Source organism: Odocoileus virginianus, chromosome 17, assembly GCF_023699985.2.
Source record: "Odocoileus virginianus isolate 20LAN1187 ecotype Illinois chromosome 17, Ovbor_1.2, whole genome shotgun sequence".
NCBI lineage: Eukaryota > Metazoa > Chordata > Mammalia > Artiodactyla > Cervidae > Odocoileus > Odocoileus virginianus.
The window spans coordinates 22,441,175-22,453,893 of record NC_069690.1 but is presented as its reverse complement, the minus strand read 5'-3'; the positions used below and the strand labels follow the sequence as shown (position 1 = coordinate 22,453,893).

The window sequence follows — 12,719 nt, the reverse complement described above, 5'->3', positions numbered from 1 at the left end:
CACACACACACACACTGGGGTGTTTTGGCAGGTCCTAGAACTGCGTGGCACAATTTTCCAAGTAGGTGGGAATGTCAGAAAGACAGCCCCATGGGACTGGGACTCCATATAAAAATTAAAGTGATGGAAAATACAATTATCTCTTTTACACCCCTGAGCTGTGGCCTGAAAGTTTCCCTGCTTTTCACATGTCACATTTTCCCCATGCTGGTACCCCAGATATTTCAGGAATCAAAAACCCAGTCCAGCAACCTCCCAGTCCATGAGCCCCTGGACTTAGATGGAGAGTCTGACATGCAACAGCCCCGCTCATAATTTCCACAACCAGGAGGGAAATGAAGGCCCCAGCGCCGCTCTGTCTGCCGTTACCTCTGACCTTTACATAACAGGAAGTGGCTACTTACTTGACCTTCAGGCTCGCCAGCATGGTCTTGTCGATCCTGCCAAAAGAAAAGCAAGGGCTTCCGTCAGTGTGGGGGCTGTGGGCACCCAGCACCTGCAGCTGACAGTTCCTGTGGCCAACCCAGACCACAGGCCCTGCAGGGCCCTGCAGGGGACAACGCTGAAGTTCTCCTCCAGGCTGGGGAAGGGAGGACTGGGAGCTCTCGGAGGGCTGAAGCCACTCATAACCCGGTGAGATGGGTCCTGTTACTCTCCCTATCTTAGAGATGAGGAAACCGGCTCAGAATCACTGGTCCAGCCTGGATCCCAGTACCTGAATCCAGACCCTAACCACTTTGAATGTCATCTCCCTTCGTAACCCACACTCCACTAGAGGACCCTGCAACCCAGCCTCGGGGGGGGGGGGGGGGGTGGTCACAGCAGCTGGACAATCGACGCATGGATATTTCTGCTTTAGAAAGATGCCACAACCTCCAGCACCAGGGACCCTCCTCCTCAGGGAGCTAACACTACCACCCAAGGAGGCACAAGCCACTTCTGGGAGAGAACCTGACAGCAAGCTGCAGGGCGCGTGGCGGGTGGGATCTGTCGGGCACGGGAGCTCAGAGCAGATCACGTTTGCGGCAGACAGTCCCCGCAGCCAGCAACTCCGCCCAGCCTGCGCCCACCCTCGCTGGAAGACAAGGCAGGGCTTCAAGGCTTCTATTTTTACCCTCTGCATATGCCAGCCCTTATGGCTGATAAAAGAGGCCCCTTCCTCTCTCCAGAGACAGAAAGGGAGGTGAGATTCCCACTGTCTGTGTCTCCTCTTGTTCAGGGGTCACAAACACCAGTGTCGCATCACCATCAGCGTCATCACTGCCCCATGTCATCATCACCATGGTTGTTCTTCAGTCGGTCAGTAGCTAAGTCACGTCCGACTCTTTGCCACCCCAAGGACTGCAGCGAGCCAGGCTTCCCTGTCCTTCACCACCTCCCGGAGTTTGCTCAAACTCATGTCCATTGAGTCATTGATGCCATTCAACCATCACCAATCATCACTATTAGTGCCACCAAGCTAGAGACCCTGGAAAGGTCTTACAGCCACCCCTGTCCAGCACCTCAGCTCTGCCACAAGCTTCCCATCCACACAATGACTGGGGTCAGCAGGGGGAGGGGACAGGTGTCAGGGGCCACATGGTGTGGATGCAGAGCTGCCACAGAAATCTCGAGTCAGCACCAAGCCCTGGAGCAGGGGGCGGGGTCCTTTCACTCTGAGTAAACTCCCAGCACCTTCGGGTCTCAGTTCCCGGCAGCAAACGAAGCCACACCCGAGGTTCCTAGCCCAGGTCCCATCTCCCAGCTTCTTCTCCACACGCCTCCTGGTCCCCTTCCTCGGGGCTTCCATGGGGTCCCCAGGGGTCTCATTCCCACCTCTGGAATACAGACCCACCTCCTCTCCCATCCCACCCACCGAACAGGAGGAAGGTGGACCCAGGAAGCAGATCCTTGCATTCTGCTGGAATATCTGTCATCCACAGCGACCCAAGTGCAACCCCGATCCGTAAGCCCTTAGATTTTACATTTTCTCAAGGAACCTTTTTTCCTTAGTTACAGCATCCCTGTGCTGTGGGTAAGGCAGAAACACTCCACTTATACAGGGAGGACACGGAGATCTGGGGAGCGGAAGTGTCCCATCTGGGTTTCTCAAAAAGCAAAGGTGCGGCAGCCTTCCCCGGGCTCCCAGCACGGCGCCCTCTCACTCTCCTCGACCACCCGCCCGCCGCCAACACTCTGGGTCACACTCTGGGCCGCGGCAGCTCAGTCCCTGCACCCACATCCACACCTACTCAGGCAATAGGGTTCCCACGCTGGGGTGTGGCCTCTGAGGGCGGGGCCGATGGTCTGACAGGGCTGAGATGGGGAGATAGGGCAGCATGACAACTGAGCTTTTCCCTTTCAGGAAACCAAGGCCCCCAGGTTCCTCCCCCGCCCCATGCCATTCATTCACATCACCTGGTCCACCCCAGAGCTAGTGGACACTCAGCATCCAGCATCCAACAGAGTTCTGAAAATACCACCCCCGAGATTCTCTGTACTGTCTGGGGTGGACCAGGGCTCCAGGAATCTGTAATTTAGCCCTCAACCAACTGCAGCAACTGCTCCCCGCTAGCAGCCAACCCGGCGCAATGCCCACCCTAACCCCCCAGCCCCACCAGGAGGCCCTGCCATCCCATGTCTGGGAGCCCCGGTGCTTCCTCCCACTCTCCCTCACCGCTCACGCCCCCCACCACTGGCCACCCAGCGTCCACACCAGGACAGCCCTGGCCACCCTCCTCCCACCCCATCACTGGGAACCTCTTTTCTGACAGCACTCCCAGCCTAGAAGCTGAAAGGAAACCGATAACGAAAACCACTAGACCCGGCTCCCCAGCCATGGAGAAGTGCCAGCAGCTGGTGACCAGAGGCAAGTCTTTGACCTCAGTTTCTCCCACTTTCTGGCCCTACAGGGAGGAAAAGGGTCTCAGACAGAAACTTCAGTGGCAAAAGGGGGGCACAGAGGGTGAGGGGAGAGGTCAGAGCACAGAACCAGCTGCTGAGGCTCGGACAGAGCTAGGATTGGCTGTAGGGGAGGGAGGGGGCGGGCCCCTGGAGGCAAGCCTGCTGCCCGGCTCTGGGCTCTCACGGCTCACTGCTTACCCCTGCCCAGAGGCGGCCATCCAAACGCCCGCACAGGCCACACACTCTCCCTGCAGCGAAGTCACAAAGATGACCCAGACGGGAGCATAACACATGTGCACAGACAAGAGCATGAGCAGGTCCAGAAGCTCAGAGGGGCACCCAGAAACAGGGCACACAAGGTCACACGCGTAGGCACACCCACCCGGCCAGGCACACACCTCACACCCGGTCACACAGACATGCACACCTACACACATAGTCTCAGATACACACACACACACGTTTGCAATCATCACAGGTGCACATACACGTATATGGAAATGCAAGACACAGAAACACACATTCTTCAGCCAGAGTCACACTGCCTCCAGCTCCAACCTCTGAATTCTCTCGAAGATTGTACCCAAGGGACAGTGAGGAAAAGCCCTGTGTCTGATGCCCCTCCATCCCTCCCGGGATCTTCCATCTCCATCTGGCCCAGGCATCTGAAAGTACCCCCCCACCCTCGCAATACCGACCAGGTCCCAGGCACAGGCTCAACCAGGCTTCACGGTCAAGTTCCCTTCCACCCCTTCCCCAGCCCTCCCATCTGTTACCCACCATCCGAAGCCCCCAAAGGAGACACTGCGCTTCCTGCCAAACATCGTTGTGGCCGGGGGGCACCTGGTCCAGCGACGTCCCCGGAGTTGTTGGCAAGACTGCCGCAGCCTGGGAGCAGCGGGGTCCACGGCCTCCCACGAGGGGCGGGGCACCCATTGTGGCACCTCCCCCATCGCCTGCCCCCCAACCCGGCTTCCTGTGGGTGAGGCCATGGGGTGGGAGGTGTGTCCTGGCCCCCAGGACGCACCAAGACAGGCAGGGGAGGTCGCAGAGGGCAGCTTCCCCTCACCCAGAGGAACCCGCAGCTCCGGAAGGGGCTCGGCTGGCAGATTGCACCACAGCCCAAGTTGGCAGCTCTGCCCCACACCACCCGGGCTTCCTGGAAGCCACGGAGGCTGAGGATTCCCATGATTGTGCCCGGGTGGGGGTGGGGGGGAGAGAGACCCGCCCGGGAGCCCTGCAGATGGGGGGCCCCTGCGTCGACTCCCTGGGGCTACCAGAGGTGGGACCTTGGCCTTTCCAGTTCACCCTACCAGATAAACCAGCCCCACACCTGTGATCACACCTGCATGCATGTGGACACAGTATACGTGCACCCACATGGGCCCAGGGCATGCACACACACACACACACACACACACACACACACACACGAGCTCATAGGTACACACAGGACCCATGGGTACACATGGGCACACACATGCTCACATATATCAACAGACATCCACACACATGTGCACACGGGTACTGCACACTCATATGCAGGTGCATGCAGACAAAAACACCCACGTGTACACCTCAGGCACACACAACTCCCCATACAAACATACCCAGGCACACGCTCAGATCACACACATGCTCCTACCAGCACCCTCACTTACACAGGCACCGACCTGTGCTGCTCAGATGCCACCCTGGAGCATCTAGACAGAGGCCAGCAGTGCTGAGCTCCTGCGGACAGTGGCGGGGGTGGCGGGCGGTACCCTGTCTCCGCCTTTCCCTCTGGAACCACAGGCGAGTGAGTCCTCATCTCTGTCTGCACCAGTGCTGACCCTGCCTGGTACACGGCAGGCGCTCCCTCATGAGAGCCCCGTAGAAGGGCGTGGCACATACGCGGCAGCAGCCTAGGGTGCCTGCTCAGTCATTCAGTCGTGTCCGACTGCGCGACCCTGTGGACTGTAGCCCGCCAGGCTCCTCTGTCCATGGGATTCTCCACTCGAGAATACTGGAGTGGGTGGCCATGCCCTCCTCCAGGGGATCTTCCCCACCCAGGGGTCGAACCTGCATCTCCTAGGTCTCTTGCATTGGTAGACAGGCTCTTTACCACTAGCGCCACCTTGGAAGGGTGAAGGGTCCCAGACGGGCTGCCAGGCCCCCTCCACCAAGCACTGGCCTCTCCCATTGGCCCCCATTCCCTGGAGCTGGGAGTCAGGTCCATGCTGTAGGGCCAGAGGGCCATGCCCACGTTGTAGACAGAGGGCACAGGCATTTTTATTTTCTTGACTCCTCGTCTGCAGGGAAGGCAAGAAGGGGCCTCAGCCCTTTGGGGACAGCAGAGGGGCCAGCCCAGTCCAGGGCTGGGAGTGCCCAGTGTGGGGTCCTCTGCTCAAAGGCAGTGGGCTGCTCAGCAGGAGCCTGGTGGGCCTTGGTTCAGGCTGCACCCTCCACCCCCACCTTCCCCAGGAAAGGAAGAATCACGTGGTTCACCTTCTAGGGTTGCACAGACCACTGGCTTCCCGTTGGACGTCCACTCCACACCCAGATCTGTCATCCCTACTGCACCCACCCCAGACTCAGGAGACACTCTGCAACTACTAAGGACACCTTGGGTCCTGCCTGTCTCGCATCCATTAGGCGTGTCTCTGAGCAAGACGGCTCTGTGCCCCATCAGCTTCTGGGGGGAAGCTGACCTCCTCCAGGGGATCTTCCCCACCCAGGGATCGAACCTGCATCTCCCAGGTCTCTGGCATTGGCAGGCAGGTTCTTTACCACTAGCACCACCTTGGAAGGGTGAAGGGTCCCAGACGGGCTGCCAGGCCCCCTCCACCAAGCAATGGCCCCCGCCCCCGGCCCCCCTTCCCTGGAGCTGGGAGCTGGGTCCATGTTGTGGCAGCTGACCGGTGCAGGCCAGGCCAACCAGGGCTTCAGCCTCCTGGTTCGGGAGTGGGCAGGAGACCTAAGCAAACCCACCCTGACTCGCTCCCAGAACGCTTCCCTGCTCTCCTCCCTAGGGTTCCTGAACCACCGGATGGAGCCCCAGGGTAAGCCAGATGCAACTCACAGCCTCGGCCCAGGAGTCACGTGGGGTGACTATTAATAATAAAAAAATTCCTTCTGCAAAGTACTTACTTTAGCAGTTAGAGGGAGTTCCTGGCGAGCCCATCATTGGAGCACATCGTCTGATGTGTTTTTGTGTGAGAGAGAGAGAAGTGGGGTTGCCGTCACAGCAAGTTTGGACACTTCCGACCCCTCATCTTATCTATCCCTATCAGTACACACATGGACCACGTGTGCTTGTTGTCCATCAGTGTATTCTAGGGACGACACGGCTGAGAGATGCTCTCCTTCAGGCCCCTACAGTCTGCAGACACCCAGGTTATCACCCAGGTAGGAGGCCACTTGGGCCAAGTGTTCACAGACCCAGAAGGGACACAGGCCCAGGTCCAAGCATCTGAAGATCAGAAGGGCAGTCCAAGGACCAGGCAGGGAGGAGCATTTCAAGACCAGGCTGGATTCTCCCGCCTTGCACGGCAATCACAGAAGACCTGGAACCATGGGATTCAGACACTTGGCCAAGGAGTAGCAATGACCTGGTTGCATCAGCAGGAAGGGGCACAGAACTCACAGACTGGACTTGAACTTGAGAGTCCAGAAGGACCTGTCCCCTCCTTGACCCCCAGGGCCCAGAGAGAGAGAAAGGAAGTTCCCAGAGAGCTTTTAATTTTACCCCATAAGCTCAGGAGGGAGGTGAGAGCCTCATCCACTCTCTCCTCAGTGCTCAGGTTCCCAAGCTTTGGAGCTGTGTGACCTCCAGCAACTTACCAAACCTCTCTAGGCCTCAGTTTCCTCCTCCCTAATAGGAGGTGAGTGCCAAAGAATTGATGCCTTCGAACTGTGGTGCTGGAGAAGACTCTTGAGAGCCTCTTGGACTGCAAGGAGATCAAATCAGTCAATTCGAAAGGAAGTCAACCCTGAATATTCATGGGAAGGACTAATGCTAAAGCTGAAGCTCCAGTACTTTGGCCACCTGATGTGAAGAGCCAACTCATTGGAAAAGACCCTGATGCTGGGAAAGATTGAGGGCAGGAGGAGAAGAGGGCAGCAGAGGGTGAGATGGTTGGATGGCATCACCGACTCATTGGACATGAACGTGAGAAAACTCCAGGAGATAGTGGAGGACAGGGAAGGCTGGCGTGCTGCAGTCCACGAGGTCGCTAGGAGCCAGACATGACTTAGCAACTGAACAACAACAAGAGGGGATGGCTGCCACCAACCTCACAAGATTATAAACATTAACACAGCACAGGGCTCCCACACCATCACCGGAGCTGTTACAAGTATTGTCTATTAGGATTCCACCTTCTCCTTCGGTCTCACTCAGCTTCCTGCTGCCCCTGCTCTGACCCCTCGGCTTTTCTTCTGGGTGGAGGTGGGCAGTGAGGGGCCCACAGCTCCCTGAGAAGGACTGTGAGTCAAGAGAAAAGAGAAGCACTCTGGGAGCCAGGCCCAGCCCTCCTGCCTCACGGAGCACAGCCCAGCTTCCTCCCAAACCTCTGCTGACTCAGCATGCGGGCAGTCAGGGGGGAGATGAGGACAAGAGACCAGGCAGTGGAGCCAGGGCAGCGCTGGGTCTGAGCTGACTGCAGGCCAGCACTGACTTCTCAGTCTCACCACTGCCTCTGAGATGACACCACTTTCTCCCCATTTTACAGCTGGGGACACAGAGGCACAGAGAGGTTAACGAACCAGTGCGATGGTAACAGAGCTGGGTCTGACTCCAAAGCCCAAGTTCTCAGCCACTGTTCTGCACAGTGATCTGCATCAGCAAATCAAACCTGCCCCCATGACTCCGGGAACTTACAGAAATACCCAGTTCATGCAGAGCCCATTTTACAGATGGGGAAACTAAGGCCCTGAAAGCAAGACTCATCTCAACAGCTGGGAAAGAACAACGATGAAGCAGGAAGGAGCACATACCCAAGTCCTTCTCTCCTGAGGTTCCTTCCTCACCCTTCCACAGAGGTGACCCACTTTGGGTCAGCAAGACCCAAGGCCCTGGCTTCCCTGGTGGAGGCCTGTGGGTGTTTCTGGTCCAGCTGAGGAGGCAAGTCCCGGCCAGAGTCCCAGCCTGGGGACAGGGCTCCAGGGAACCCACACAGTTCTCTGGGCTTTAGAGAAACTCAGAACTGAGAAAGCTGGCTGGGGTCAGAGGAGGAGAGGCAGCCCCAGGCCCTGCCAGCAGCCCCTCCATCGTGTCTGCAGGGGGCAGGAGGGAAGGGTGAGACAGTGTGGTTTCCTCCACTTGTCCTTGCAGCCACCAGCGGGAGCTGAAAGATGAAGCAGCTCCTTTCCCAGGCGTGGGGATGAGGCAGTTACAGGAAGCCAAGGAAACAGATGTCCCTAGAGAAGCAGGCACTAGATCACTCGGCCTGGATCCTCCCCTACTCCAGACAGCGTAAGCAGGCATCAGTACTGACCCCGCAGGGCTCAGCTCTTCTCCTGGCTCGACCACTGAATCACCTCGAGCAAGTCACATGCTCTTAGGAGGCCTCAGTTCACCTGGCCTCAAAGGGGACGCTGGGTGAGCCTCTGCTTCCTTTATAAGCCAGGTGAGGACACAGCACAGTAACAGAAGGACACTCTGGTCCCCAGGAGGACAGGGCGCCATGGCATTTGGAGCCAGCAGACCCACAATGGTTGGGCATGTACGCCTTGGGACGAAGATTAAACATCTCACATCCGCTTGGTGATTTACACTGCCCCGGTCACCTCCCCCTCACCCTGTCTCAAGGGTTAGACTGAGTTTCCCATTGCACAAATTCTGAAAAGCAAGACAATGACCAAAAGAATTACAAGAGCAGTGCTTGTGAAAGCTGGGTTCCAAGAGCAGGACCCTGACATACGATGATTGTGCAATTTACTCTGATTTGTTCTGTAACCCAGTCTATCAAGAGAACTCCCAGCAACGTGACTGTGGACTGTAGAAGCTGAAACATGTGCCATTATTTTAAATCATTTTTAAATAATAATAAGGTATCAGCCTGCAATGTGGGAGACCAAGGTTCGATCCTTGGGTTGGGAAGATCCCCTGGAAAATGGAATGGCAACCCACTCCAGCATTCTTTCTTGGAGAATTACATTGACAGAGGAGCCTGACGGGCTATAATCCATGGGGTCACAAAGAGTCAGACATGACTGAGGAACTAACACACTTACCCATCAGATAAGAAAGGTTAAAAAAAAAAAAAATAATAATAGTGTGAGGATATAAGGAAACAGACACCCCACCATTAGTGTCTAGATATTTGGCAAGATTTATCCTTTTTTTTTTTAATTTGGCTGCGCAAAGACTTAGTTGTGGCACACAGGATCTTTGATCTTAGTTGCAACAATGTGGGCTCTAGTTTCCTGATCAGGGATTGAACCTGGGCCCCCTACATTGGGAGCACGGAGTCTTAGCCAGTGGGCCGCCACAGAAAAGCCAAGATCTATCAAAATTTTAAGTGCACACACTGTTTGTGCCAATAATTTTGTTTTTAGAGATTTATCTCACTGGTAAACTCATATAAGTTGACAAGACCTAGGCACACAGATGTTAACTGTATCACTGTTTATAATAGCAAATAGAATTAGTAACATAAATAACCATTATTTAAAAAAAAAAAACATTATTTCACTATATTGTGGAACAAGCACACAATGGAATACTATGCAGCCATGAAGAAGGAGGTAGGATTTATATGTATTACTACATAAAGATATCCTAAAAACTAAACAAACAAACAAAAAGATACCAAACAGCTCATATAAAAGGATCTCCTTAGTTTAAATAAATATGTAAATGCTTGCATATGCCTAGACAACTTCTGATCCAGGACTGGTTGGATGCAACTGGAATTGGAAATCTGGGGGGAAGGAACTTTTCACTTTATGTCCTTCTGTGCTGCTTGATTTTTTTTTTTTATCAAGAACATGTTATAATTTAAAGGAAAAGTGTTAAACAGATGGTTTGTTAAGAAGAAAGAAGATGAAGAAGAGGAGGAGGAGGAGGGGAGGGGCAGAAGCTACAAAAGCTGATTTCTTTAAAACCTTCTTAAGCTATTTAGAGCTCAAACTGACCGCTGATCCCAGACCTGAGATCACCTCTTCTACCCTGATGATAAGTCTGTTACCCTAATGATAAGCCTGTCTTACCCCAGAGAGGGAGAGCCCAGGTCTCTCAGAGTCTGACTCCACTCAGTTCTTCCACCCGTTCTGGGTTGGTGTGTTTTATTTGTTTGCTTTGTTTTTGGCTGTGCCATTCAGCTTGTGGGATCTTAGTTCATCGACCATGAACCAGGGCCCTCAGCAATAAGAGCACAGAGTCCTAACCACTGGGCCACCAAGGAATTCCCCATCCACTCTGCTTTTAAGCAAAGAGTTTGTGTCTCCATCTCAAGTAAGAAAACTCCAACAAGAGCAATATACCACTTTTCTGGAGGAAATTTGACAGCACACATCGGAGTCCTTATGTACATGCTCAGAAGCTTCCAGAGTGCAGATCAGGGTCAGTTTGGGCATCTGCATACTTACATGTGCACTACTCTCTAAGTAGATTATGCTTCAATAAGTAGCTTTAAAAAATTGCACGCCTTTTGACCTAGAAATCCCAGAGGGGGAAAAATCAGAGCTGTGTGCTAAGTTGTACTTTTGAGGGTCTCCAGCTAATTGTTACCATAACTATGAAACACTGGGGATGACCTAAATTTCCAACAGTAGGAATAGGTGAGAGAAAGACAACATCTCTCAACAATACAGCTCAACTCAGCCAATAAAAATCAGATGGTAAAAACGTGGAGAAAAAAGTTTCCATAAAATTCCAAAAAGCAAAACTTGAATTTGCCATGTTGGCATCTATGTAGCATTTACATTGTATTGTGTGTTTGTGCTTAGTCGCTCAGTCATGTCCAGCTCTTTGCGACCCTGTGGACTTTAGCCCGCCAGGCTTCCCTGTCCATGGGATCCTTCAGGCAAGAACACTGGAGTGGGTTGTCATGCTCTCCTCCGTGAGATCTTCCCAATCCAGGGATCGAACCCAGGGTTCCCGCATGGCAGGTGGATTCTTTACTGTCTGAGCCACCACGGAAGCCCCTACATTGTATTAGGTAGTGTAAGTAATCTAGAGATGATTTAAAGTATATGAGAGACCTAAGTGACCATCAATAGAAAAATGGAGAAAGAAGAAGTAGTGTACTACTCAGACTTAAAAAACAATGAAATGTTGCCATTTGCAACAACTTGAGTAGACCTGGAAGGTATTACACTTAGTGAAACAAGTCAGACAGAGATAGACTGTTATCATTTACATTCCAAATCTAAAAACAAATCAAAGGAATGAATATAACAAAACAGAAACAGACTCACAGATATAGAGAACAAACCAGTAGATACTAGAGGGGAGAGAGAAGTTGGTAGGGGGCAAGATAGGAGTAGGGGTTAAGAAGTACAACTATATTTTATAATAAATTTAAATGGAGTACAATCTTTAAGTTTTTAATTTAAAAAATAAATTATAAGGGAGAATGACAGAGGCTATACACAAATACTACACCATTTTATATAAAGGACTTAAGCATTGCAGAGTTTTGGTACCCTGTGGGGGAGTGGAGGTGGGTGGGGAGTCCAGGAAGCAATCCCCCAAAGATACTGGGGCACAACAGCATATGTGATGCCAGGCAAGCAAGTCACAGCAAGTCTCTGAATAGGATAAAGCAGGCTAACACTCTCAGAACCATGTTGTTCAGCTCATTGTTGTTGTTGTTGTTTAGTTGATAAGATGTGTCTGACTCTTTGCAACCCCACAGACTGTAGCCCACCAGGCTCCTCTGTCCATGGGATTTTCCAGGCAAGAATACTGGAGTGGGTTGCCATTTCCTTCTCCAAGGGATGTTCCCCGCCCAGGGATCAAACCCGAGTCTCTAGCATTGGCAGGTGGACCCTTTACCGCTGAGCCACCAGGGAAGCTGTTGTTCAGGTCAAATTAAAAAAATCATGGTTTTTTTCCCCGCTTTGTGCTTTTCTAAACTTTCTAAATTTTCTTAAATAAGCGGGGTTTGCTTTATAGTCAGAAAAACACAATAAATGTTATTTAAAATAATGACATATAAAAGGCAGCAAAAAGAAACAAGAAAGCGGATGGGCCCTGTGTTATATTAATAAAATAGTGGTTCTCACATGCTACGGGTGTGAGAACCACCGGGGGCTTGAATAGCAAGGGGTCAAACCCCAGCCCTGAGGCTTTCAAGCAGTGTGAACTTGGGCAAGTTTCTCAACCTCTCGGTGCCTCAGAGCAGACCTATAAAATGGGGATATTAATGGTACCTACCTCATCAGGCTCTTGGGAGGGGTATATGAGTTAATGCGTGGTAAGCCTTCAAATCGGTGCCTGGCACCGATCTGTAGACCTGTTGGCCAGTGCAATGGCTAAAATTCGGATCCCATCCTTCTGGGGTCGGGCCATGGAATCTGCATCTTTAACAAACTCCCCAGATGATTCTAATTCGCTGAGAAACACTGGAATGAAACCCACTAAGATACCGCCTTTATCTTTGGTAGCCCTTGGAGTTATCTACAGGAAAACCTGGGCACTAGAGGCTGTCTGAAGGGCATTCTCCCTAAAGGAGATGGCAAAGGCAGCTCTTCACTCTCCCCCATTCCGCTGGGTCACTTCCCACCCTCCCCTACTGCAGAGCCTCACCTGGCCGCTTCCCTTCCAAAATGGGTGAGAAGGTGGGCGTTGGCACCCTCTACAGGAAAGTCTGGGTAGTGCAAAGAGCAAATGTGGGCATCTTGCTTCT

General features: G+C 52.9%; 1 protein-coding gene across 8 annotated transcripts in view; it reads right to left on the bottom strand.

Moving 5' to 3' along the window:
- Window positions 1-12,719, bottom strand: part of RAP1GAP2 (RAP1 GTPase activating protein 2) — a 213,128-nt gene that overhangs the window by 177,407 nt on the left and 23,002 nt on the right. For 6 of the 8 annotated variants that reach the window (XR_011492172.1, XM_070478863.1, XM_070478862.1 and 3 more), the window contains one exon: window positions 405-440. Coding sequence is in view for 7 of the 8 variants with exons in the window: in XM_070478863.1 (XP_070334964.1) it covers window positions 405-440 (36 nt within the window). In the remaining variant the exon portion in view is untranslated. Of the gene's footprint in view, window positions 1-404; window positions 441-3,663; window positions 3,852-4,556; window positions 4,733-12,719 lie in introns of those variants that run through there. The other 2 variants (XM_070478865.1, XM_070478864.1) reach the window with 2 other exon arrangements.